This window comes from Bactrocera oleae, chromosome 5, assembly GCF_042242935.1.
Source record: "Bactrocera oleae isolate idBacOlea1 chromosome 5, idBacOlea1, whole genome shotgun sequence".
Taxonomy (NCBI): Eukaryota; Metazoa; Arthropoda; class Insecta; order Diptera; family Tephritidae; genus Bactrocera; species Bactrocera oleae.
Window position 1 is genome coordinate 44048845 of NC_091539.1, and position 26891 is coordinate 44075735.

Sequence of the window (26891 nt, forward strand, 5' to 3'; positions counted from 1 at the left end):
ATATTGTTACAAGTGAAACTTCTTTGTACTAATGATATTCTTCTTTACTGGCGAAAACACCGCTTATGTCGTCCAGCAATCAATTGAAGAAATCACATGATAGGGAGTATTCCTGTCTGAAGCCTCGTTTGGTATAAAACGGCTAGAAAAGGCATTATTGGCTACTTGAAGCCACCCCTCTCATGTTGTGTTCGATCGCAACATTGAGAGGTTGGCAGTTTGTTTTCTCTGCACTGCGACACGACAGTCCTCATCGTACCAGCTATTCTTTCGACCTTTACGGAAGCTAATAGTTTCGTTGGCAGCTGTACGTAAGGAGCTTGAAATGCTGTCCCACAATTCCCTTACCCCGAGTGGCTGATAATTGCTCTCCGAGAGCAGGATTGCAAATCGCGTAGAAAACAATTTAGCTGTCGGTTGAGATTGTAGCTTTTTCCCAAAAATAGTTTCTCTTCCCACCATGGTGTTAAAGTCGCCAAGCACAATTTTGACATCGTGACGTGGCAGCTCCCTTTAGCGTGCTGGAAGCTCTCATAAAAGGCATCTTTGATGTCATATCGTCTTTTCCATCAGTCTGGGCGTGAGAGCAAATCAATGCTATGTTGTACAAATTTCACTGCTTCGAAATTTTTATTGGAGTATTTCAAAAGATCAGTTCGTGTATGTACAGACAGACGAACATGGCTACATGGACTCAGCTCGACGATTGCTTCAAGTTTACAAACTATTCAAAATCTACATAAAAGCTATCAACTCAAAGGGCTTTACGGGGGCAATTGGTAATTTTTTTAAATAGACATACTTATTATTAATAAATTTATAAAATAAGTGAAATTTTATAATTGCACTTTAAGTTTCAAACTAACGAAATATAAGTAAAAGTTCCTTTTTTTAAGTACCGTTGAGAGAGGCCTTTTACTAACACACAAATATTTTCATACAAACTATATTCTCGATACTTTGATCTGTATATATTTCGAATACTTCTAATATGAACAAGTAAATAAGAGCTAAGTTCGGATGTAACCGAACATTTTATATTCTCGTAAAGTCAAATGGTATACTCGGTTGAGACTTCTTTATTTATTTTAATAATTAGAAGTAGGAACTGCTGCCTCAGTTATTTAGACAATTTTTAGTCACAAGCTGACATACTTTAAACGCATAATTCATGCGAAGTTTTACTTCATTGTTGCTTGATTTGCGTGAATCAGATGGAATTTAAAACGGTGCTATATGGGAAACAAGTGTGGTTGTAATCCGATTTCGCCCATTTTCGGACTATAACATATTATAGAAATATGAGAAGAATGTTATGTACCGAATTTGGTTGAAATCAGTTAAGCAGATCCCAAGATATGGGTTTTCACCTAAATGTGGGCCACCCCCACTGTCTAATTTTAAACAAGGTTCCTATTAATTCATCTCATACCATCCAGACCAGAGGTAAAATTTAATGTCTCTGGAATGTTTAGTGCTTGAACAAAACTATTATAATCTGTAGCAACCTGTTGAGAGAGTATAAAAATAGTAATGCAAGTTGGGATTTGAACTATAAAATGTGAACCCGTTATGTAACATAACCCATTACTAATTTACATAAATTAATTTAACTAATAATAGCATGGATTTACTGTAAAGTCTTAGAAAAGTCAATTATTTTCCAAACTAATGATTTGTATTCATGTATTCTTTAGCCTTCTTATATCAAGAGAACTTATTTCAGTCTCTGCGATCGACTTTGTACCATATTTTTACGCCTTTCACTTACTACAAGTATAGTGCTGCTCAGTATCAAAATGGGCAAAATTTGTTAATACCTTCCAACAGATCCTATAAATTGATTATATGATGAGATAATTTATATTTTTATTGTTTCCTTTATATTCTATTTTTAAAATTAAGTGAGAATTTTAAATTTAGTGAAAAGTTGTTTGTTAAAAAAAATAAATACTTCGATTCACGTGCTGCGCCAGCTCTTATAAACGATAGATTGACTTTTGAGCGGATATCTCAGAAATAAAATGGTGTATATTACGCCTGTTGTAAGTTGGACTTTTATTAACAATGAAAGCAATAAATAAATAGTTTTGGCAATACATTTTTGGAAGCAGTTCAATTTCATACTTCTTATATGCTTGTCGCTTAAGAAAATATTTGTTAGTCGCTTCTACCCGAACTTAATTATTTCCGACTTATATTTGGATACATTTCAAATGTTGAATTATTTTACACTTAACTACTATTAAATAAAATAACAGTACTTCTTGCCTAACCAATTTTTATTTATTTCACAAAACTCCGGAAATATACAAACAATCGAATGCAACTCAACTATGCTGTTGACAACTATATATTCATCCGACCATGCAACATCAATTACGCGTCAAAATTGTACACACCAGCTAACCCAACCCTGTATGCACACTACGTTTTCAACACACTTGATCAGGACCACAGTGGCATTATTAGCTTTGAGGTAAGTGATGAAAGAAAATATGTTATTAATGTTGCTACACTTATATGTACACGCATGTATATATATATTTATAAAGAAATATATATACATATATAAGACATATGTATTGTATATACTTAAAATATGCTTTTGTAGTACTTGAAAGAATTTTTATATTTACATTCGACTGCTTAATTTTATACAACAAAATGAGTTGCATATTTATTATGCCCACATACCAAGGTCCTCTCCAACCTCAACTAAATGATCAATATTCATTTTAAAGTTAATTAAGTTCACGCGCTTCAAATGAAGCAAAGCATAAAATATTTTCTGACCCCAAAACAATTTATTTTAATTAAATGCGGAAGGAACCTTTTGTGGAAGATATAGCAATCGCAGATGCTAATGAAACCATGCATTTTAATGGGCAACGGTTTGCGCGTTTCTCTCTTGTTTTTGTCTTTATTTGACAATTACTAAATTCTCTTTTTGTGCCTTTTTGCCTTATGTGAGTTAATGAAAATTGGTTTAAACTGCCCGACAAACAAATCAAAAAAAAAACTGGCTCGAAAAGTCGTAAAGCAATGAAATTAATGGCACGCTATTGCAAACAGGAAAATGCGAAAATGTAATAAATAAGAAAAAGTATTGAAAATCTTTGGTAAAACTAAAAAATTACTTACAAATAAAGATTGAATTGGGTCAAGGAATATTACAATAAATAAATTTCTTTCGCAGCTTAAGTGTATTCCCCAAATATAAGATTAGGACAAACTCCGTGGCTTGTAGGCAGGTTTAAGTTGCATCAATACCGAAGACCAGTAAGAGTACGGATTACGCGGCTTAGGGTTTCAGGTTCTTGAGTTTCTCCTCCTTTTTAGATCGGAGTTACTAAGTTAGCTAAAAACTTTGTAACAGAAGGAAACATCGGAGACCCTTTGAAATATATATCGTTTAATCAGCATGATGAGTTGAGTCGATTTTCCTTTTCTCCCAAAGAAGCTCGGACTCAATATCGATGTCGGACCACTTTAGTACATAACTGCCATACAAATTATACGATCGGAATCAAGTGCTAGTATGAAAAACTTTTTCATCTCAAGTATTTATGTATAAGTTTTGAACCTGATGCGCCTCATTTTCAGTCTTCTTTACGACAGAACGCCAAGCTCCAAGCTATGATAGTTGACGGCCCTTGAAGAGGCAGTAGATCTACTTTTGAACAAATGCTCCTTCAGAAAAATGAATATGCATACGCTCCGATAGCTGGGCTGCCATACTAGCCTTGAGTTCGCTAACCTTGCGCTCGAGTTAAAAAATACGCCAGCTCATCAATCTCATCGATACTTTATGATAAGGCTGGTATGGGTCTATTGGCTAGGCCTAACATGAGCTTGACAAGCGTTGGTCAACTAGCACCTCGTACCGTAAGATCTTTGGTGGGAAATTCACCCTTATCTCTCTTCCACAGGCCTCCATTTGAATCAGAAGGAGTATAGGTAAAATGTTTAAGCAATTTGTTATGAATTCAAGGCGATCAACATAATTTTCTATTACTCTATTTAGCAGTCATACTTGTATATATGTGGCTGCTTGATATAGCCTAACCTAATCGGATATGGAGTAGCTGCTTTTTTTTTCTATCACGAACTAGAAGACCCCGGCCACGCCTTGCTGTGGCTAAGGTATAATTAAATTATATCGAGTAAGCAGTTTAATTTAGTAAAATGTTTTATCAAAACTAATTTCAGCATTTTTTTTCTGTCCATATAGCTCGATTACCGAGCTAGTTATAATTTAAATAATTATTTTGTGCGACTGGGAAAATACGGGCAATTAATTAATTTTGTCCGTATACAATAGTGCTAAAATTGGCTGGAAGTTTAGGGCATTTCGTGTTTGGTTGCAGTTAGTATATGAAATCTAACTTCTATTCTGAAATCTAACTCATAGTATATATATTTTATTATTATTAATACTTACATTAATATGAAATCATTACTGGTATTATTAATATTACCGTCAAAGTCGCACTCTTTCAATATAGTCTATGGCTGTGAATGCTATGCGTTGTTACGTGGTTTTTTAAAATATGCAAAATTAAATGTATTTTTTCAATCTTTCTGAGACATTTTCTTAATATTTTTTTCCGTAAGAACCTTCTACAGAGTATTAGAAAACTACAAAAAAAACTGCCATTTGGCTTAGCCGTTGTCAAGTTATGGCGTGACAACGAGAAACGGGTTTCATTTCTATATATATAGAAGTTCAAAATTTTTTTTTTTATAAAATTCAGTAAGTTATTAAATTCTTGTTATCGGCATTTAAGGTCTATTGCCATAATACATATGTATATAGTACAGATGTAAGCTTGGGTGTATTTATACATATAAAATTTCCTTATGTACACATCTTACCGCCGCGCATACCACAATATTCACTTACAATGCGCGCCACTAATATCGCAGAAACATAATGTGGCATTAACATTTTAAGCTCGCTTCTTGTTATTTTGTGTCACTTGATTAGGTGTTTAGTGTTGTTATGTGTGGGTTAACATCGCGCTGTATTAAAGGTCAACTGTCATGGAACAAACAAACACATCAGCATTGACTTCAGAAGCATATTATCATGTAGCTCTCACTAAGAGGACCCTTGTGTCTGGGGCCATCAATGCTAATGCGCCACACATCCCTGCTGTGAGAATTTCACTATTGCAGATGCTGTGCAGACATACTATATGTATACATATAATATATATGAATATAGTACTAATGTATGAGTATTGCATGCAAGGGAACATTAGCGCTCCCTTTCAACAAAATACCACACCATCTTCGAGTTTGGCGAATGACTGGTCGCCGCTCACAGCTTAATGAGCTTTATAATATACTTTATGTTGATAAGCATTATTTGTTTACTTTTTGCGCCGCTTCTGTTCTTTACTACTCGGTCTGGCCTTCAATGCGGTCTTCTGGTTTTTTGCTAACATTTTTTATCGCTTAGCATATACATTTTTTTTCTTTTGTTTATTTGTACTTTGACTCTGTAAAGCTTACTTAATGGTATGACCATATAAAAATTGCGCCTCAACACAAATTGTTTGTGACCACTGGAATGTACGTACGCATCGCTTTTGCCGTTGCTTAGAGTTATTACATTTTTTGAGCGCTCCGTTTTTGTGGTGCAAGCTGTCGTTTATGCTTTTTTATAGAATTAGGGGTTCACAAATGTGATTTTTGTTTTCATTTAGCTTTGACTTCGTCTCCTTTGGCTCGCCCTTTGTAAATATCGACCTTCCAGTAACTGCCAAAAATTCAGTTAATTTCTTTATTGCTTCGCCGTGCTGTGTTGGTCAGCTTAATATCATCCTGTTGTGATTATTTGCTCGTATCTTATCGCTCTGCTTATCTTTGTTCAACATCGTGTTTATGACATCATTTTAGCGTTAACCTGCCTTAAATATTTAATTACTTATTTTTCATGGTTTCTTCGTTTAAATTAATTTCGAAGTTGGGCCGAAATGTTTTTCGAAAAAAATCTGATCTTGACTAGATAGGTCGTGGGCTAAAAGAAAACCCGCTCCAAAACCTATCTCAACTGGAAATACTGTTTTCTTCATAATAGTCATTTTTTGGTAGACTATATACCGATCTCTTTTGAATATATATAAACTACTCTTAAAATGCATAAAGGGTATTTCAATTATTGGAGAAATCAAAATGGTCTTTGAAGTTTCTACAAGTATATGTTTATATAAAATTAGTGATTTTGTTTGAAAAAAAATGTTGTTTTGAATGATTACGTTATAAAACATAAAGCAAATTGTAAGGTATTCACTACCTTCGAAAAATATATTGTATATAGGAACAGTTGTTATATCCGCTTGGATCTTTTCCTTTCTGTAAACATAAACACTGATACCTGGGTTAGCCTCAGTATACAGAAAATAACAGTCATTACCCATTAAAACAATAGCAATCCAAAATGCATTCTATTATCGGAATATCCAATACTTTTCACATATAAACTTACATTTTTGAGAGCATCTAATATTCAGTTTTCCTAAAAAATGTTTAATTTTTTGCAACCCATGGAATATAATAGTAGTCTTCAAAAGAAGATGCTGCAAGCTGTAACTTGAGTAAAAAATGAGATATCTTGAAACTTTGTGAACGTATTTCTTGTCAAAAAATAGAGGATGAGTTCGTAGATGGGCGTAATTGGATCACTGCCACCCCAACAAAACGCCATTATATAAAACTGTGATTCAGTGGATTGCAGTAGCAAGGGGCACTTGTAGGCTAAAAATTAAAAAAAAGGGCGTGGCCCCGTTCCTTATAGGTTTAATGTATATATCCTCTAAACCAATCAAGCTATATCACCCAGATTTGCACAGGACAAATCCTTTCAACACCTTTTAGGACAATGTGAAAATAGGTGAAATCGGTTGATAACACTGCCCTCTGTCATATAACAGTTTTGCCAGGAACATAAAATGTTACACCCAGGATGATACAAGAGAGCTTTACCGGGGTCAACATTGGATGATGAACGTGGCAACGCCTACACGTCACATACCTCCGGATCTCCTCGACCAATTTCAATCAAATTCGGTTCAGGCATATAGCAGAATTTTAAATTCCATACGATTCATTAATATTCCAGTAAAAAAATCAATCACCAATTAATATATTCAGATAAAACTTTGCAATATTTTTGATATTTTAGGAATATCATCGCGAGTCTAAAAATTGTCAAAATAGGACCACAACTGTTCAAGTCCACATATACCGAATATGTCGTCCCCAGTACGTATGGCAGACTTTTTGCCGAAAATATCGGTCAATATATGAGATATATAATTGAAATTCAAGGAAAGTATTTGATTGATAATAATATATTCTTATGTCACAAATAGGTTTAATCGAGTGAATACTTCCCTTAGCTTACGTATACCTAATATAAAGATTTTTAAAATTCCAGTTGACTTTATATATTTTGATATCGGCCAATGTGGAAGTTATTTTAATGAAATTGAAAGAACGTATTTTGCTAAAAGCAGTGTATACCTACATATATAACTGGTATTCAGGGTTTTGAAACATCCAGCTGCCTTTACTCCATACATATTTTAATATTTGAATATTTATTAAATTCACTCAATATAAAAAATATTTGAAATCTTTTTAGGTTTTTACTACTTCCGGTTTTACTTTTAGAATTTTTATAGAATGACTCAACGCTGTGTTAAAGTGTTACAAAAATACTAATTTTTCGTATAAGCCGTTATTTTACTAAACTACTTTAATTGAAGTAAATATTTTGTTGAAAACTTTTAACATTGTTGTTAACGGTTGTTTGCTAATCAGGCGAGTTAAATTTTGGGTGAAATCCGGTGCGATAGCTTGAGTAAAAGTTGAGATATTTTGATGAAACTTAAACTTGATGATATCTAAACGAAAACTTATCAAGTACCATAGCTAGGCACTAAATTAAGATTATTTCTGTGATTCAATTATTCCTTGCGCAAAAAGTCGTGTCAGCACTTTCCTTACAACCTGTACCTATTGTAAGAATGTACACTTACAATCGAACTTAGCCCTTCCTTACTTTTTTCATTTTGTTTTCCTTTATTTTATTAATTTATCAGTTTTATTTTATTAAGTATTTTATGGCTCGCTTTCACCACAAATATAATCCTGATACCACTTTCGGTTTATGCTAATGGTTTTTAGAAGGCAAATTGGCATCATCGTTAAACTAAGGCTGCAAATGATGTCTGTAATTAGAGATAATTAAAAACTGAGTGAAAATTTTAAATCATAAACATTAAATGAAGATAGCTAGAGAAAACACTTTTAATGGCCAACAGAAGTCATCTGGAAATGTACATAAACTATGCTATATATTTTTGTTAGTTTTGTAGTCGCTATTAAAGTTTATTCTGCATTAGATTTGAAAATAAGAGCTGTACGACCGCGAGCGTTATGTAGCTTTTATTACTCTTAAAGTTATAAAATTTTCGCTGTATCTTACAGCACTAAAGAATGAAATGAATTTTGCAGCTGATTTTATGATAAGCTAAACCGTTCCCAGTCAAAGGTTTCATGGAATTATATTGTTATAATCAATATAACTTGCAGGGTTTTGTTGTCCACCGGATACGCAGCCTTTTCGAGGGCTTTATTAACATACGTCCTTGCTAAGGATAAAGTAGTACATATAACGAAAAGTTCTTCTTTGTTATTTCAAACCATTTAGCGCGCAAATATGTCAATTATTTATAAATCATCCAAAGTTGTTGTGGGTGCGGTTATGAGGAAACGCCTTCCTCTTGAACTTCTTAGGACCGCAATTTTTTCGCGGTTAAGGCTTTCTGACATTACCAAAAGTAATTTTGATTCTTCAAACTTTCATTCCTATTCCTCGGTAACAAATTTGTACAGCACTTTATTTATAACATCAATCGCAGCACCCAACTTTCTTCATTCATATACATATATATTCGCCGCAATCCTTAAAACTTATTATATACTTGCCAGCAATTTATCTCTGTATGTTCGTGAATAAATATTAATCGTACGTATTTGTGCGGATTTGTGATTGTTGAGTTAAAGCAATTTTGGCTCCACAGTGTTCCACCATTTGAACGCGGAAATTTACAGTCATGCAAATTCTCCATAAATTTCAACTCAACTCAGCTTGTGTCAAGTCAACTTAAGTGAAGGGTAAGCGCGTGTAATTGTTTGCTACTAGAAGATCCTTGTGGTGGCACAAGCATATGCATATATAATATTTATAATAAATGTTTTAATATTTAGCTCTGTGCAGTCATCAACGTTTTTGTGTTTCGTTTTCATTGTGTAGAGGCATTAATCAAAACAAATTTGGCGTGACATTAAAGTTACGATTGAAGGGGAATTATTAACTAAAGGAACTGCGTGTGTAATTCAGCAATAAATATATAAAACGGAAATGTCACCAAATTTTAAATATTCATAAGTCACACCCCATTAAAACGAAAAAGAATAACTATTTCTGAAATGAGATACTGTTCTTCGTGTTGACGCAACATCTCGCCACTTACCAATCTACTAGAAAACTAGTAATAGGCTTGCCGATAAAAGTGGATCCCCATTTATCGGATTCAGCTTTTCGGCCTGAAATGCAGAATTGTAGTTACTGAATTTGAGAATATGTTTCTACCAAGAACGACCGTTTATCTGTCCATTTGTACTATAATAGAAAAACGAGACCACGCCTACCTCTCGTTTAACACGCCAACTAGATTTTGACATTAAATGACTTTACAGTGAATAATTCATGCAATAAATATATATGGACATAATACTTTGTAAGAGAGAGAATATAACTTTGCGAATTTCCAAAAAGAGGTGATCTAGATTCCAAGCTTTGTTGCTTTCGAGGTAATAAAAGTAACTAAATAAACAAGTGGGTTGAATATGATTGTGTATTTATAAGTATGTACCTTAAATAGATAAAATGTACAAAACATGAAAGAATGCGCAACACAGCACCTAGCGCATTTCCGTGGAAATTGAATTAGTAACTGGGGTGGATTTCCTAATATATTTACTTTGCTCACTAAACGAGCACAGAGAAGAGATATAATTCCTTGCTTTTCCCTAATGCCTAGGCACTTTATAAATAATTCAATTTGGTACAATTTGCAGAAGATTTAAGTGCTACAGCAAATATGTACAACAAGAATAACTGAACACGTGGCTATCATTCGGCCTGTCATGGATTTATGTCACACTAACACAAAACTATAAAATGATAAGATTTTTCGAACAAATGCCGCCTTTGGACAAACAAAGTGAAATCTTCCGTGATAGAGAAAAGCTTGGCTTAAGGACTGACAAAGATATTTGCCTTATTTCATTAATCTGTAAAGTCATGACGTAAGTAAAGAAAAATATTTATTCAATGTTAACAGTAACAACAGTTATATCCGTAACCATTTCTGAGAATCAATTTTATTCTTGTGCTAAAATTAAGTTCCACACATTCAAAGATAAAATAGTGTATATTAGGGATTGCTTGGTATATTATAGGCATTATTCAAGAACTATTTTCTTGAATGAGCATGACTACACTCTTTTAAATATCAAAACAAACATATAATTGTGAACTTTATGTTTAACTTGGAAATAAATACTTTTAAATTTCTAAATAGCCGAGCATTTTCAGAAAAAGTTTATCGAAAAAAAATGGAAAATAATTTATTTCGTGTTTTGATAAAACATTCAAGTACAGGTACGCTGAATTTCGTCGCAATCATATCAGATTTAATTATGCACACTATTTAGGAAGACCACAAGATGTAGTAACACCAGAAAAGATCATGAGAGTTTCTCAAATTTTGTTAGGCAACCGTAAAGTGAAATTTCATAAAGAAATTAAGACTTAGAAAATATCATAAATTTTCACGTTACAATTGAAAAATCTATAATATTTTGGTATAGATTTTAAACAGTGTGTTGGTATTCATACAGAACGTTTTGACATACGAGCGCTATTTGTGTTGTTGAGAGTAGCTTTAATTATTACTCTCGGCCAAAAAAATGGATTAAATCGCGAATCTTTAGTACTACGCTATTTTATGTTATACATTTTTAACCAGTTTACCGTTGTGATTGATTCAAATGACAATTGAAAGTACACATTTTTTTTTTTTCTTATATTTTTAAGACTTAGCCTTAAAATGAATTTAAATAATTTATAGAAAACAAAAATAAAGGGTTACAGCAAAGTTTTTTAACACAAAGAAAATAATTTCTCCACTAAGAAAAAATCAGGACACTATTGTGCATGCGTCAGAAGACATCTGAGCGCACCACAAGAATTACCCCTCTGTTTGAGCATCTGATATAGTTTGTACGATTCGCTGGAGAGTTACGCTTGGTGGATCGAAGACAGATAGGTTTTAGTAACATATTGCATATGCGAAGTGGTACATGAGTGGGGCCGATGAGTTTTTCTGACCAAGTAAAATTTTACAGAAATCCGATCCCATATGCCTATACCAACTTTTCAGGGAAATCAAAGAGGCAAAATTGTAAAATAAAACCTAAAGAAATAGAAAACAACAACGTTGATTCGAATTTAAATTAAATTTGTTGAACGACAGCTATACTCACGCAATTATAGATGAGTAATAGGGGTACTACTCTCCAATTTTCTCAAACAAAGCAAAAAGAAAACAAGTAAGGAAGGGCTAAGTTCGGATGTAACCGAACATTTTTTACTCTCGCAAAGTCAAATAGTATACTCGTTTGAGATTTCTTTGTGGATTGGCTGATATTTTCGGTAGAAGGTCAACTATAGGCACTGGGGTCCACATATTTAGTACTTAGGGGCTTAAACAGCTTTGGTTCGATTTAGACAATTTTTGCCCACAAGGTGGCATACTTTAATCGCATTATTCACGCAAAGTTTTATCCCGATACAGTCATTGTTGCCTGATTTGCATAGTGGAAAGTGAAATAATCAGATGGAATTTAAAATAGTGTTATATGGAAAGTAGGCGTGGTTGTAGTCCGATTTCGCCCATTTTTGCACTGTGACATAGAAACATAAAAAGAACGTTATGCACCGAATTCGGTTGAAATCGGTTAAGCAGATCTCAAGATATGGGTTTTCACCTAAAAGTGGGCTGTGCCACGCCCACTGTCTAATTTTGAACGCGGTTCCTATAAAGTCATCTCATACCATCCCAGAGATAAAATTTAATGACTCTGGCGTGTTTAGTGCTTGATTTATCGCGCTTTTAGTAGTTTTTAACAGTACCGTTATATGGGGAGTGGGCGGAGTTGCCACCCGATTTCAACTATTTTCACACCGTCAATAGAAGTGCTAAAAATATTTGCTTCCAGTGAATTTTGTTATTATAGCATTAGCGGTTTAGGAGATATGCACATTAAACCTATTAGAGGCGGGACCACGCCCACTTTTTTAAAAAAAATTTTAACTGCAGATGCCCCTCCCTAATGTGATCCTGTGTACCAAATAACAGTCTTGTATCTTATTGCGGAGCTTAGTTATGGCAAGTTATTTGTTTTTGATTAATGGCGTTTTGTGGGCGTGGCAGTGGTCCGATTACGCCCATCTGCAATACCAACCGTCTCACGGTACCATGAAACATGTCTACCAAGTTTCATAAAGATATCTCAATTTTTACTCAAGTTAGAGCTTGCACGGACGGACGGACAGACGGACAGACGGACAGACAGTCACCCGGATTTCAACTCGTCTCTTCATCCTGATCATTTATATATATATAACCCTATATCTAACTCGATTAGTTTTAGGTGATACAAACAACCGTTAGGTGAACAAAACTATTATACTCTGTAGCAACAGGTTGCGAGAGTATAAAAAACATGTAAGGAAGTGCTCAGCTCGGGTGTAATCGATCATTTTATACTCTTGCAACTGGCATGGATCAAAACCGGCGAAATACTTTTAGGTGCATACGGTTTTTTAGAATAACGAAAATCATTATATGTAATATACAATATATGAGTTTCAGTAATTTGTCGACCAATTTCACATATTTTCGGCATTAAACTTTCCAATATTATATGTTCAGTCTATTTTTCTAAAATATCTTACCTATTTGCCGATATATGCGATATAAAGTCAGCCGGAAGTTCGAAAATCTTTCTGTTAGGTTATATGCGCGCTAAGGAAATTATTGACCCGATTCAACCTAATTTTGACATACGACCACATTATTATCAGAACAGGATTATCTCCGAATTTTTATAATATTATATATCTCACAGATGGACAGATTTTTTCGACAAAAAGTTCGCAATAAGAACTGTCCGTTTTATTCCGATTTGGACAATTTTGGGTCATAAGGTAGGACACCATAAACGCACATTTGTGCAAAGTGAAAGAATCAGATGGAATTTAAAATTGTGTTATACGGTGTAGTTTTTGTCAAATTTGGTACATTTTCTTACTGTAATCTGAGATTGTCAGGATGATATTATCTAACAAATTTAGTTGAGACCGGCTCCTATAAAGCCATTTTGTATCATCTCGAGTCCAAAATTCACTTTTAGTAGTTATTAACAAAACTGTTATATGGGAAGTGGGCAGGATTATAATCCGAATTTATTAATTTTCACAGCGTGGGTAGGAATGCTAAAAAGGTTTAATCTCAGCGAATTTGGTTGTTATAAATTGGATGGTATAGGATTCATGTACAATAAACTAACTAGAGGGTGAGGCTACGCCCGCTTTGTGAAGATTTCAAACCACAGGTCTCTCACCACTGTAATTTTCTGCACCAAATTACAGGTTATATCTTAATTTAGTGCTTAGTTATGGCCTTTTTTATGTTTTCGATTAATTGTGGACATGGGTTAGGTTAGGTTAGGTTAGAGGGTCGATCCTAAGAAGGATCACACTTGGACAGCTTAAACGCCGGTCCGTTGTGGTACCCAAAACTGTGGACATGGCAATGATCCGATTTCGCCCACCTGCAATACCAATCCTCCTTGGACGCCAGGGAACATATGTACCAATGTTTCGTCAAGATATCACAATTTAATCAAGTTTACCAGTCACTCGGATTTCAATTCGTCTCGTCATCCTATTCATTTATATTTAAATAACCCTATATCTATCTAGATTAGTGTAGTAGGTGATACAAACAACCGTTAGTTGATGTAAACTATTATACTCTGTAGCAACATGCTGCAAGAGTATAAAAACCTATAATTCTATCGTCTATTTCATAGCAAAGTAAAAGATGATGTATAAAGGCACTGAGTAATTGAGAATTTCGCACTTCAAAGCAAAGGTATTTAATTTTATTCCTATTAGTAGAATATCTCAGACGAAAATTCCAGAAATCCGATTTAAGTAGACTACCAACTTCATTCAGTAAAAATGTTCGTAATGCCATCGTTTAAACAAACAGTTAAAAGAGATTACGAAAACAAGCATCGGTGGATGGAAAACGTCTGACAGTTTTACTTACTGTAATAACAAATTGAATACCTTGAAGTCAATGGTACCTTAAAGTTGTATACAAGAATATTTTTGGTATACAGATTTACATGAAGATTACTACCTACTATGCACAACGGCTTACAGCATTTTCAATTACAATAATTCTCAAATGCTAGCAGCACTTCGTGTTCAACATACTCTTACATATTTCTGTTTAAATACGTTAAAGCTCATCCCATTTCAATTTGTCTGTTTACGGTAATTTCATTCGCCATTTTCTGAGTGATAAAAATAAATGACGTACTTCAAACTGCCGTGAACAACAGTTGTCAATTGGGCATGTAATAAGAAGAATAGCCGAGTATAACGAATGACGAGACATTTGTGGTTACCACACAACAGCTGGTGTAGAAATATCTAACAGAAGATTTCCATTGGGTGGTGGTGGAATATATTCAACTTTCATGGAAATAAAATTGTTTGTCATTAGATTTTTCTTCTTGATTCTCTACTGATTTTACAGTGGTGTTTGCAAATTATCTACGAGCATTTGTTTTTCGTATGCTTGCAGGACTTTGTTCAAGGACTATCGATATTGTCGCGCGGCTCTGTGGAGGAGAAATTACGCTGGACATTCTCGTTGTACGACATCAACGGTGACGGCTTCATAACGAGGGAAGAAATGACTGATATTGTGACTGCCATTTACGAACTGATGGGACGCCTACCGGACGAGTGTCCCGAGGAAGAGAAAATCAAATACAAAGTCGAACACATATTCCAGGTAAGTTTGTCGCTGGCTATCCATTTACCCACTTTTCACAAGCCATAAAACAAGTGTCGATGGTTCATAAAATTATAATTCAAATAAACGAATACAAGTTATTGCATTAAGTTTATGCCAAAATCAAAAACGCTTTTAAGCGCTATAAAGTGTATTATCGAATTGATGCAGCTCGGTAGGGTAGAAATTCCAATTGTCACGGCCGTCCCTAGTGGGCGCGTACCTAAGCAGAAATGAAAAATTGTTCTCATAGTTTGTATAGTTCTTCGGTTTGCAATTGTTCGGCTTATTTGTATGTATGTATGATGGTTACGGCATTAAATTGCTTTACAAATATTTTCTTTTGGTTCCTCGTGCTGTTCTGAATTAATGACCTCTGGGCTTAGTGAATTATAAAAGCTAATCTCAATGCAAAGTGAAGTAAATTGCTTTTTAATATTATATTGGCGTCAAGAAAGCACAAATAGTTGTGTTTGTTATTTTTAAAACGAAAAAAATTATGGTTTAACAGGCAGCGGTAAGAAAAAATTGCAAACATATTATAGAAATATTGAAAATTATGATGTCAAATGTGTTAAAAGATTATTGTACTTATATACAAATCTCGATTTATTTCTTTGCGTTCTTGAAATACTTTTGTAACACTCCATTACCAAAAACTTGAAATTACTATTAAATCTTTCAATCACTAGATTTTGAGATTAACAGCAGATGAATTAGAAAAAGGTTCTAGTTTATAAGTAGGTGTTCTTTCAGTATACTTTATACTCACTGTAACTTGGGTGTTACTTTCTCATTTAAAGATTTGGGATACATTTTATAAATTTCCACAAACAAATATTTAATGAAGTGACTTTGTTGCTTCAACAAGGAATGTTAAATAAAGCTCATTTTATAGCCAATTTGGAAACATTCATTTATTTGGCGATGTTTTAAAAGTTAAATGTTTTGGAAATGAATACATTTTTCTGAAACAAATTTGAGAAACTAAACCCACTAGTCCATATAGTTTTGAAAAAAAACACGTTATTGGCGAAATCAATTTTCTTATAACTTTGTTCAAAGATTACACTGATCGAAGACGATTCACAGATTATTGCTATCTTCCTAGTTTTCGCTACCTTTTTTATCTGTTTACTCTTTTGCTTCAAAATGGACTTCAATCTCGGTGATTCATTCTCGCTTAATTTATTTCCATATATCATTCATATGAAGGCTAAGTAGAGACTTGATTTCGTTTTATTCATTTTTACTAAAACTTGTACCACTAAAAATGAGATGTCTCACGAAGGAATTTAATTAATTTAGTTTGTAAAACATTTGGAAACAGTTCAAATGGCACCTTCCTATAGCAATGATCCAAACTCTTCAGATACAAAACTGTAATTTGCTAAAGGGCATTAAAGTATGAAAGGCCTCTGCTAAACCAAACTTTCTAAGTGTAAGTTCTTATAGCTAAAGCTCTTACTCTGTGAAAAGTGATGAAATCGGATGTTAACCATATCATCTACCCATATAACGGTTATGTTGAAAACTATTTAAAGTGGGAGTGGCACTGCCCGATTTTTGTGCATAACATTACCCTGACATTTCTATTTTTTTGCAATTCATCCCATTTGCTATGACCACTTATAAGTTAAAAGGTCATACATTGGCAAAGTAAACACCAACTAGTTTGTATATAATAGTGAAAATTATAGGCTCAAAATTCTCATGCTTCCTTTGAAAAATCTCATTAACTGACGAAAATATAATAAGTTCAGGCTCTCGTTCTCAAACGTTCGACTTCAATAAACGAAATCATGCCTCCTCCTTCTTTAATACTAGTAAACCACTAAATTTTGCTTAGTATTCTATTCATTTTACACTCAAGATTGATTTCGTTTCCACCCCGAATATCATAATAAGTATTAAAATATCGAATAGATACTCTTAAAATTAAAAGTTAATCCAAAGAAGTAAATTAATCTGAATCAATCGTTTATTCAGTCATTCATAGCACAATATTGACAATTTCTCTGTATAAAAGCTTAAGCGGATTCATTTATATGATATTATATTTTTATGTATATTTTCAGAAAATGGACAAAAATCGTGATGGTGTGGTGACGCTGGATGAATTTCTGGAGACATGTCGAAATGACGAAGCCATATCACGGTCAATGTCCGTCTTCGACTCAGCGTTCTGACCATATTCACTGGAGAAACGAGACGAGAGTGCCGGTAATAACCGGCAACACAAACCACATTCGTCGGGACGGGGCAAGGGGGTTACTAATCATAGCCGTACACGTAGTAGTCGCAATAGGCGCAAACAATCATCATCACAACAACGTCAACAGCAGGAGCAACAGATGTTGCAACAGCAAACGGCACTGGACGAGCAGACACAGCGCGACAAATGCAAAAAGCCAAATAAACGTAAGTCAAACAAGAAAGTCCTACAAATACAACTACCAGATAAAGCACAGCCACAGTCATCACAGCCAGAATTACAGCCACGCGAGCGTAAACAAGTCGATACACTAATAAGCCAAACTTCAACCACAAATTGTGAGAAACCTCAACTGCGCGAAGTCACTGACAAGCGCACCATTACACATAGTATTGCCGCAGCTACCACGCATACTTCCAGCAGCGACAACTCCACTGCCTCATGCGACAGCGATAGCGAAGAAGCGGTCAGCGACAAGCTGGCATCCATGTGCCATCACTGCCTGCGGCCACAAATTGAGCTGCAGTTGCGCCATTTGCGTCCACATCAACGACGCCAATGGAGCCGATTGCTGCAGCAGCAGTGCAGCAAGCGACGTACTAGTAAAACCCGTAAAGAGGTGAGCTGGAGTGGTGCGCACGGCGAAAATGGCAGCGGGAGACGCGATGGGCACGGTGGTGGGGATGGTGGTAATGCGGGGGCAATTACTGCGGGGTGGCAACGTTATGACGCCAGCGATTACATGCTACCCACGAACACGTATACGAGCGGTGTACATTGGTCGCGACGCGACGTCAGCGCGGCGGTGAGGTATCGCTGTCCGCAGGTGGGACCGAAGTCCGCACCCTATCACTTCCACCATCCACAACAACTACACAATGCATATCAGTTGCAATTATTGCTGCAACAATGCGACTATGTGCCGCCGTCGTACTATCAACATCAGCAACAGCAACAACAACAACCATATTATGAACGGCACGCAGCACAACATAATAGTAAAATGGACTACAGCAACACCACCACTGCAGCTGCTTCTACTACTACTACGGCCACAACGGCAACCACTATAAACATTGAATGTGAGTCGCACATGCAATTACAAAAGCAACAAGATAGAAATGTAAGATTGCAGCAAAATCAAAATTTATACGCAACAACAACAAACATTCTAACTGCCACATCGAGCGGATGCAGCGACGCCTGCTGCACCAGCAACGCCAGCTCAGTGGCGGCGTCGGCACTAACTGCACCAGCGGGAACAACAGTAGCTTTGCAACCACAGTCCACAACAACTCACCCTCTAGATCGTGCCACCAGAGGCACAGTCAGCGACAGTGAGTTGCAGTTGCAGCAGCACCTGCCTACGTCCGAGTCGCCGTCACTGGTGAAGGTCCGCGCCTGGTATACAGTGGCTAAACAGGGTGTTTCTTGCTAATAGTAGTTTAATTCCTACACCTTTTGCCAATGCAACAGCTCAGTATTTTTACTATCACCACTTACTTCCTAACTAATTGTGGTTTGAAGGTGGTTGTTTGTTTTGAGTTTTCTCAAGAAATATATCAGTAAATCTGTTGTTAAATGTGTTAGTAGTAGAAAAAAAGGAAATCAGTGTAATTTTAATAGGAAACCGTACCAAATTAGCAAGTTACTATAAGTGCACTATTTGATTCTGTACATATATATAAGAAGTACAGCCTTGTAACGTTCCTAAGCACGCCATTGGCCTTTCGTCAGGTCACGTCGGACCTGCTGGTTTTCAAAAATTAGACAGTTGTGCCGACATTCATTTTATCGGTTAATTTCTCACTATTTACAATGCTTTAATTCAGAACAGAGTGCATGAAAGATAAACGTACATATGTTAAGAAGCACATAAAATTATATAGAGATTCTTGATCTCAACTTGCAATGTTCAATAGCAATGTGAGCTCATACTATTTACACATACAGATATACTTTACATAGCATATATGTCCCTGGTACAGTCGAAGCTTAAAAAATGTGGTATTGAGTAAAGCAAAGAGATGTGCCTGCAGAACACATAACTAAAATTATACAAAAAAAAGAAGAGTCTTGAGTAGTTATTTCATGGTGTAAATTAATTAAAATATCTGGATTAATGTTATTCATACCAATATGTTTGAAAACAAAAACGATATCTAAATCCAAATCACGCGATATATTTTCACTCTGTTCCGGGGGAACGGAGTCATCAGTTAGCTAAAGATCATATGACAATAAAAATTAAAGTGGGATCAATCTTCAGTTATTAAGCAAGTGTTTAACTTTATCCATCATCCAAAAATATACAACGTCTTTACCGCTTTATTTGCTCGGAGGTTTGCCTATATATATATAAAGATAAAGGATTTGTGAAGTTGGAATGGCAATTAAGTTGTGTTAAAGTAAATATAAAATAGTAACTTAGTCTTTTTTAGTATCTTCCACCAATTCTTTTATTTATGTGGTTGGTTTGTTCGATTCGCCACTCTCAAAGTATCGATGAATCAAGTAAGACTATTTAAACGCTGTGCTACAAGTTATATTCAAGCACGATTTGCCACCGATGTAAACTTTATTTCAGCTTTTGAGTTTAGCGGCATTACTATTATTACCATTATTAGAAAAAACTTCATTTTTTTAATATACCATCAAATATTGTGTTCTTGATTATTTGGATCCCACTTGAATTAATTGCTTAATGTTAATACTGTCAAAAATGTGTTGAACGGTAAAAAAAAAGTTTAAATAAAATTGGTATATTTGACTTGCAATAAGGACTTGAAAGCGATACGTCACTAACACGAACAGACAAGACAGCACTGATTCAAGCTTCTTATTTTTCAACTCATTAAGTCTTTTTTAATTCTCATAAATTAAAATTTGCAAAAGTTACCGTCAATAAGTTAATTGTTGTTGTGTTTTAGCGGCAGAATTCTGCCAAGTCTTTGCCGGATAAAGGTCCGGGTCCGTGCCGTGATCGAGTCAAAACTTGCATTAAACAATTCTCTTTGGATAAGAACCTCACAGGCTCCATCGATTATTTATTCTAACTCAGTTTTGCGACGTGCCTAGTGGATTATCCGTCTGATAGAAATCTTGAATTTTTAAGGATACCACGGTTGTCTTCAAATTCAAATCTCGATTTTGTAAAAATGTATAATTTCTGACTATCACTGTGTTGTGTAATCTCAAAATGTTGCAATGTTCAAGTTTTATTCATAAATACGATGTTTATAAAAATTTATGAATTTGTTTAACGCTAATCGGAAAAATCGCTTAGGCACCTTTTAGTGCAATTTAAATCAAAATGTCGGCCGTTAAATTTTTGTTCTTCTGGCCACTGTTTGCAGATTACTAGTTTATTTGATTAGGCGCAATTAAGCAATTAATGAGGTACTTAATCTTTCATCGACGGCTTTGAATTTTGTTTTGAGAATATACATACATTTGTATATTGTATGTACTTATATATTTTCCATTGTACATATGGTCTCTTTTTGGGAACGATGCCCGCATATTCAGTGAGGATTGCCAACATGCGTCAAAGTCACACGAAATAAATACTCATCATCAATCCTTACTTCATTCTTTTCATTTTCTTTACCTTCAATTTTAATATATTCAAAAGAATTCAACAAATGTGTGTATAAACTTTGGTTTTAGCTGCAAAAGTAGAATTAGAAAAGTATAATTTATGACACATTTGTGTACTAAATAATTAAGTATATAAGTATTTGTGTATATATATGAGTTATATATTTATATAAAACATCAAACTTATTTCTTTAATTTTTTACTATTTCAAAAGCAAGAAATACGTGTGTCTTTTAATAATATAATTAGCGGAATAAATATAATTTTGTGCTTAAATTATATAAACATATTATTAAATATATTTTCTAATTTTTAATATTTAATATAAATAAATAAGTATTAATCAGTGGAAAATATTATAGTTGAAGAAGTTTTTGTAATACCTATGTTTGATTGGCAACTACATAAACTATAGATAAATAAAAAGAAATTATTTTTATAAAATAAAAAAATAAAAAATTTCATACTATCCTTTTTATTTTCGCATTTTTCTTTTATTTATTTTAGTTTTTATCTACATTAATATGCGAGCGAAATATTTGATTCTTTATATACAACTAGTAACTGAAATTATATTTCTCTAGTGGCGAATCGAACAATGAACTAACTATCAAATAGACTGGCATACTTGAAAATGATAGAATATAGAGAGCTTATAACATTATGTGCGGATATTTAAATCAGTGGTCAGCATTTCATAGCAAAATTGTTGAAGCTGACTTCACACGTACACGTACGCTCTATCGTTCAGTCGTTGTCGAAACAACGCCGCGCATGTTCTTGCCGCCAAGGGAAATATTTTGTCATTATGAATACTTTTTGGTGTTATAAATTACATTTTGTGTTCTAGGTTATTTAGAGACAATAAAATTAAAGTCTAGGGTCCACTTTATTTATTTTAATCGTTCAATATATAAAATATGTTGCTGTCTGCTCAGCTAAACCAAAGAAGCGATTTACTTACGATAAATCAATTCATAACTAATTTTGTTGTACTAAAGCATATTCTGATGACCGTGCGAGATATTTTGTATCCTTTTTATTTTAAAAAATGTTCTTAAATATTTTCCTCTAAAAATAAGATCATAGACATATGGTCGGCGTAAACATTTTCTTATTTAATAAAAATAAATATACTTGTATACAAGTATTTATTTCTTTCCGAACAGGGATTTACACCTCAGTTGAATTAACAATTTATTAATCATTTATTTGCAATTTCACAATTGGCTGTGGGGACAACACTGCCCACAACCACTCTTTACATCTCGTAACTATTTGTAGCAACAACGTTTTAAAAATATTATTGATCACTGCTTGAAAGATAGTATTTAAACCCTTATTCTTAAAATTATCACAAAAGATCCTTAATGAGTGTAAGTGAGAGGATATTCGACTAGTTCCAGTATGTGAGCGCGTAAAAGTTGCTTTTTTCTATACACATAAAAAAGTTTTCAGACGAGAAAAGAACCCCTCTTTAGTGTACATTTAAAAGAAAATCAAATGTTTAAACGTTTTCAATTGTATTGAAATTTTAATTTTTTTAATCTTTTTCTGGCTTTTTATTTGCAAAATGTCACACCTGTCACAACTTGGTTGTCACTTCATCACTGGTACAATGTATCTACTCGTGTTTGTTGTAATTTTCCAGGATATTTGACGATAATGTAGCACATGATCTTTTTACTTGATTAAAGTGGCAGCTTAGCTCATTTTTATTATCATAATTTTACTCGTTTATATATTGCATTTCTCTCATTTTCATTACACTTCAGTTTGGTGTCGAATTCAATATTAATCATAAGTACAGCTGAGCGTAAGAATATATTATTTAAACTTACAAACAAAACATTATTCTACATAAATTACTGTAACGAATATAATTAACTATTTAAGCTTTATAAAAAAGTAATAATTACATTTCTGTCTTTCTCTCTCTTTCTCTTTCACCGATATGTTTTGCTTTTTTGTTCGTTCGTTTAATTTCTTAATTCATATTTTGTATTTGCTGCTTGTAAATTTGGCTGCTTTTAATGCTAACATTGCTGTTCAACCACAATAATCTCAACGAATACAACAAAAACTATACCTACATCTGTGTTTTACACCATGCTGCGCCATCTACATACACTTATGCATGCATATACAGCCACACAGCAAACCAATTGATACCAAATACTTTACTTTATGAATACGATAGAATTGTTGCTCAGTTGTAAACGCTTGGAATACTGCTATACCAGTGGCGAGGTCGGGAAAGTTTCGCCTTATACGTTTATGGTGAATTATTTTAAGTAGAGACATATGTCAGAGTAACTCTAGTGGAAATAATACACACAAGGACACCTATAAACACACAGTCACCTACACGGATACACACACACACACTTAGCAAGAACCACCCGAGGCAAGCTGCGTGCACACAGAACCTTTGTTGACCTAAAGCAGCGAAGCTGGCATATTTTTAGGCACACACAATAGCTTCTAAAAATGGCCACGAGCTAAAATACACACGTGTATGTATGTGTTAGCATATATTTATTTCCAAACACGTAGTTGAACTTTTCACATTTTCAACCATTTCCTTTGTGACGTGTGCCAGCAACTGCAACAAAAATAAAAACTCAAAACAAAAACCGCTAAATATGAACAATACTATATATTAAATTATAGACGAATGTTTAAAATGGAAGTGTGTTGAAAATGCTTTACTTTAGAGAAATGAATGCGCTGATGAAACGAAAGCTTTACAATAAAAATATAGCAACAAAACTAAGTTCTAAAATATGTGAAAACTAAACTAAGCAACTGAAAAATTAAGATTACAAATAATATAACTCAAATTTAAAAATTACAAAAAAAAAAATTTAATTCGGTGTTAAATATGCAGATTTTCAAGGCTCTTTAATACAACAAATGCAGTGTGAGCGCATTTAATTATGAACTCGAAATCTATGAAGCCTATATTATAGTAACGAACTTGAATTGTTAACTGTGTGCTTAAAATTTAGAATTGGGCAAATACTTCTGCTAACAGTGTTAAGTATTTATATATGCAGAGGTATGAAATGAGTTTGTATCAACAATGTTGGCACTGAATGGTCTCTTTATGAAAGAGTTCAAATTGTTTACCTTCTTAACCATTTGTAGAAAAAAAATTGTTGTTGTTAAATAAATGTGTATGTACATACGTAAATTTGTGTCGACAGTGAGCAAGAGACTGTGTACTTCAAAATTTAATTACCTATCACCATACTTTTGAACAAGTTTTACATTTTTTCCCATATACGTATATATTCTTTTAATTGGAATATCAGTAGCTGCCTTTATACTTAGTGAAGATTTGTAATAGAAAATTTTGACTAAATTTTCATTTAATTTGTGCAAACAAACGGATGATTTTGTAAAATTTTTGTAAAATCTCCCTATTGAAACAAATAGTTTTATAGTATGAAATTTGAAGAGGGTTTTGTAAAATGTTCTAGAAGAAATATCCAAAAACACGGCAATAGCAGCAATAATTCGAACATGTTTCGAAAAAAATGGGTTTGCGGTGCCATCATAAGTTAGTGCTAAATCATCCGAAATCAAAAAATCAATTTTCATTCTTTAGACCATAGTTTATCGCAGAAAACTTTTTCCATTAAGGAAAGAAAAGAAAGAAAAAACTCGATTTTTAGCGAAAAACTTGGCTAATTTGTTATTATAAAATCAAAGTTAATAACAATATTGTGTATGTTGGATGACATTATCGAAAAAATGCCTCCTTAAATCACTGAAACATGTGCAATGTTTCACACTAAATGACTACAACTCAGTCTTTTAGGCCAGAATTATGGACATAACAGAAGATAGCAAGTGGGACTCTGCTCTAACCCAAAAGTTTCTAGGCCGTACCCCGATGCAAGTATGCAATAACTAAAATCTCAGTAGGTGAGTCGGGAGCAGCTGGGAACGCAATTTCTTTAAGCTGTCTCAGCTCATTTAGCTAGTTCAAGCGTTGCTTGAAGCAATGGACCATAGAGGAACAACTCAGGTTGTGGAACACTAGCATCGCATGGCATATCACAAAGTTACTTTTGGGTAGTGTTGATGGTGGACAGACCAAAAAATTCTGCTACCTTCTACTTCTAGGCAAAAGAGAACTAAGTAATATTATAGGAGTCATCTCAAGGCACCTCCTCTTAAGATTCCACTTCCAGTAAATTGGAAAAACGAATTCGGTGGAATGCAGAGCGGTGGATAATGAAACGTGATAAATTATACGGTTCCCAATACTCCAAATTAAGAGACATTTGACATTGCAAATCCAAAAATTGGAAACGGTCTCCATTATTATTAATTAATACAATCCAAAAAAAATGTTATTTGTTTTTGCTTTCTTTGTTAGTGTAAAAATTTTTAAGTAAGCTCTGAAAAAAGTTGTCGGTCTCTTACTCAAGTATACGTTGCATAATATGAAAGCAGGAAATCAAAGCAAAACTTCAATATATATTGATAGCAACCTTTTTAACTTCAAACAATACTAAACTCTCTATATTTTCCCGATATCTAAACTAAGCGACAAATACAACTTGTTATAAAATTACAAAAAAAGGAAATTAGCAAACAGTGAATTGATGTATGTGTCTTTTAATTAGTAAAACAAATCAAATTTACCTAAATAATACTTAAAAACTTAGTTAAATTTGTATGGAAAATGGTGTATTAATGGAAATCAAACTAATATTAGATATTATATCAAAACAACTCCGTTTATATTTCTTAGAAATAAATTATCAAGCAGAAAATATGTATGTGAAAATAAATTTGTTATGTAAATAAGTAAAAAAACAATAACCGTAATTACAATTTGTAAAAGTTTAAATATTGGTCTCTCGTTATACGTACGTGTGTAAATGTATTCATAATCCATATTTTTTTAACTATTGTACACATAAGGTTGGTGAAACAGATAAGAGTAAATATGATTTAAGCATTGAATTTATTTACATGCATCTCAATGAAGCGCTTTCTTAATATAGTGTTGCTATCTTTTTCTGCGAAATTCTTTCTAAATTTGCTTGAAATAACATAGTTCCTAGGCTTAATCCAAAGCAAAAATATACTTTTGTCAATTGAAAACTATAATCAAAATTTCCTTATTTGTTACAATGTATGCAACTCAAAACTTAACGTGATGACTATTATTTCTTTAAATTAATGTATCGTTTGAGAAAATTTTGTACGGATTGACAAAAAAAAATAACAACCTTTCTTATTTTCATATATTTCACATATTCTAATACAAATCGTCTCCTTCTTTTGAGCCAATACAAGCAAGCCAATGCTTAACGCAATTTTCGATACACTTCTTATAAGCCTCAACTCGGATGGCCTTCACAGCTTTTAGAGAATGACTTTTAAAAGCTTTAATGGACTAAAGATGCGTTTCCCGAAACGGATTTTTCAGGGTCGAAAACATAAAAAAGTCACAGGAAGCCAAATCTGGCGAATACGGTGGCTGAGCAATGACTATCGTTTCGGTTTTGCCAAAAAGTCAGTCACAATCATGAATTTTCTTCACGTATAAATCTCAAAACGGCAAACTAATATTCGTTATTGACCGTTTGACCCTGTGCAACGAATTTATGGTGAACCATAACACGGTAATTAAAAAAGACGCATTGTTTCTTTAACTTTCACGATGCTATCGCTACCGATGGATGGACGTGCATAAGGCAAACATTCGATGACTTCACGACCATCACAGAACGCTTTGTGCCACCTCAATACTTGTAATCGTGATAAATTAGACTCACCGAAACACTTCTCCAACATTTTCAACGATTTCGTAG

The 26891-nt window shown here is 33.8% G+C and overlaps 1 protein-coding gene across 1 annotated transcript in view; it reads left to right on the plus strand.

Moving 5' to 3' along the window:
- LOC106623710 (uncharacterized) overlaps positions 1 to 26355 on the plus strand; it is a 159101-nt gene extending 132746 nt beyond the window's left edge. Inside the window, 3 exon segments of the mRNA XM_070109375.1 lie at positions 2406 to 2479; positions 15027 to 15239; positions 17318 to 26355. Coding sequence (XP_069965476.1) covers positions 2406 to 2479; positions 15027 to 15239; positions 17318 to 18892 — 1862 coding nt within the window. The 3' untranslated portion in view covers positions 18893 to 26355.
- Positions 26356 to 26891: the final 536 nt, after the last annotated feature.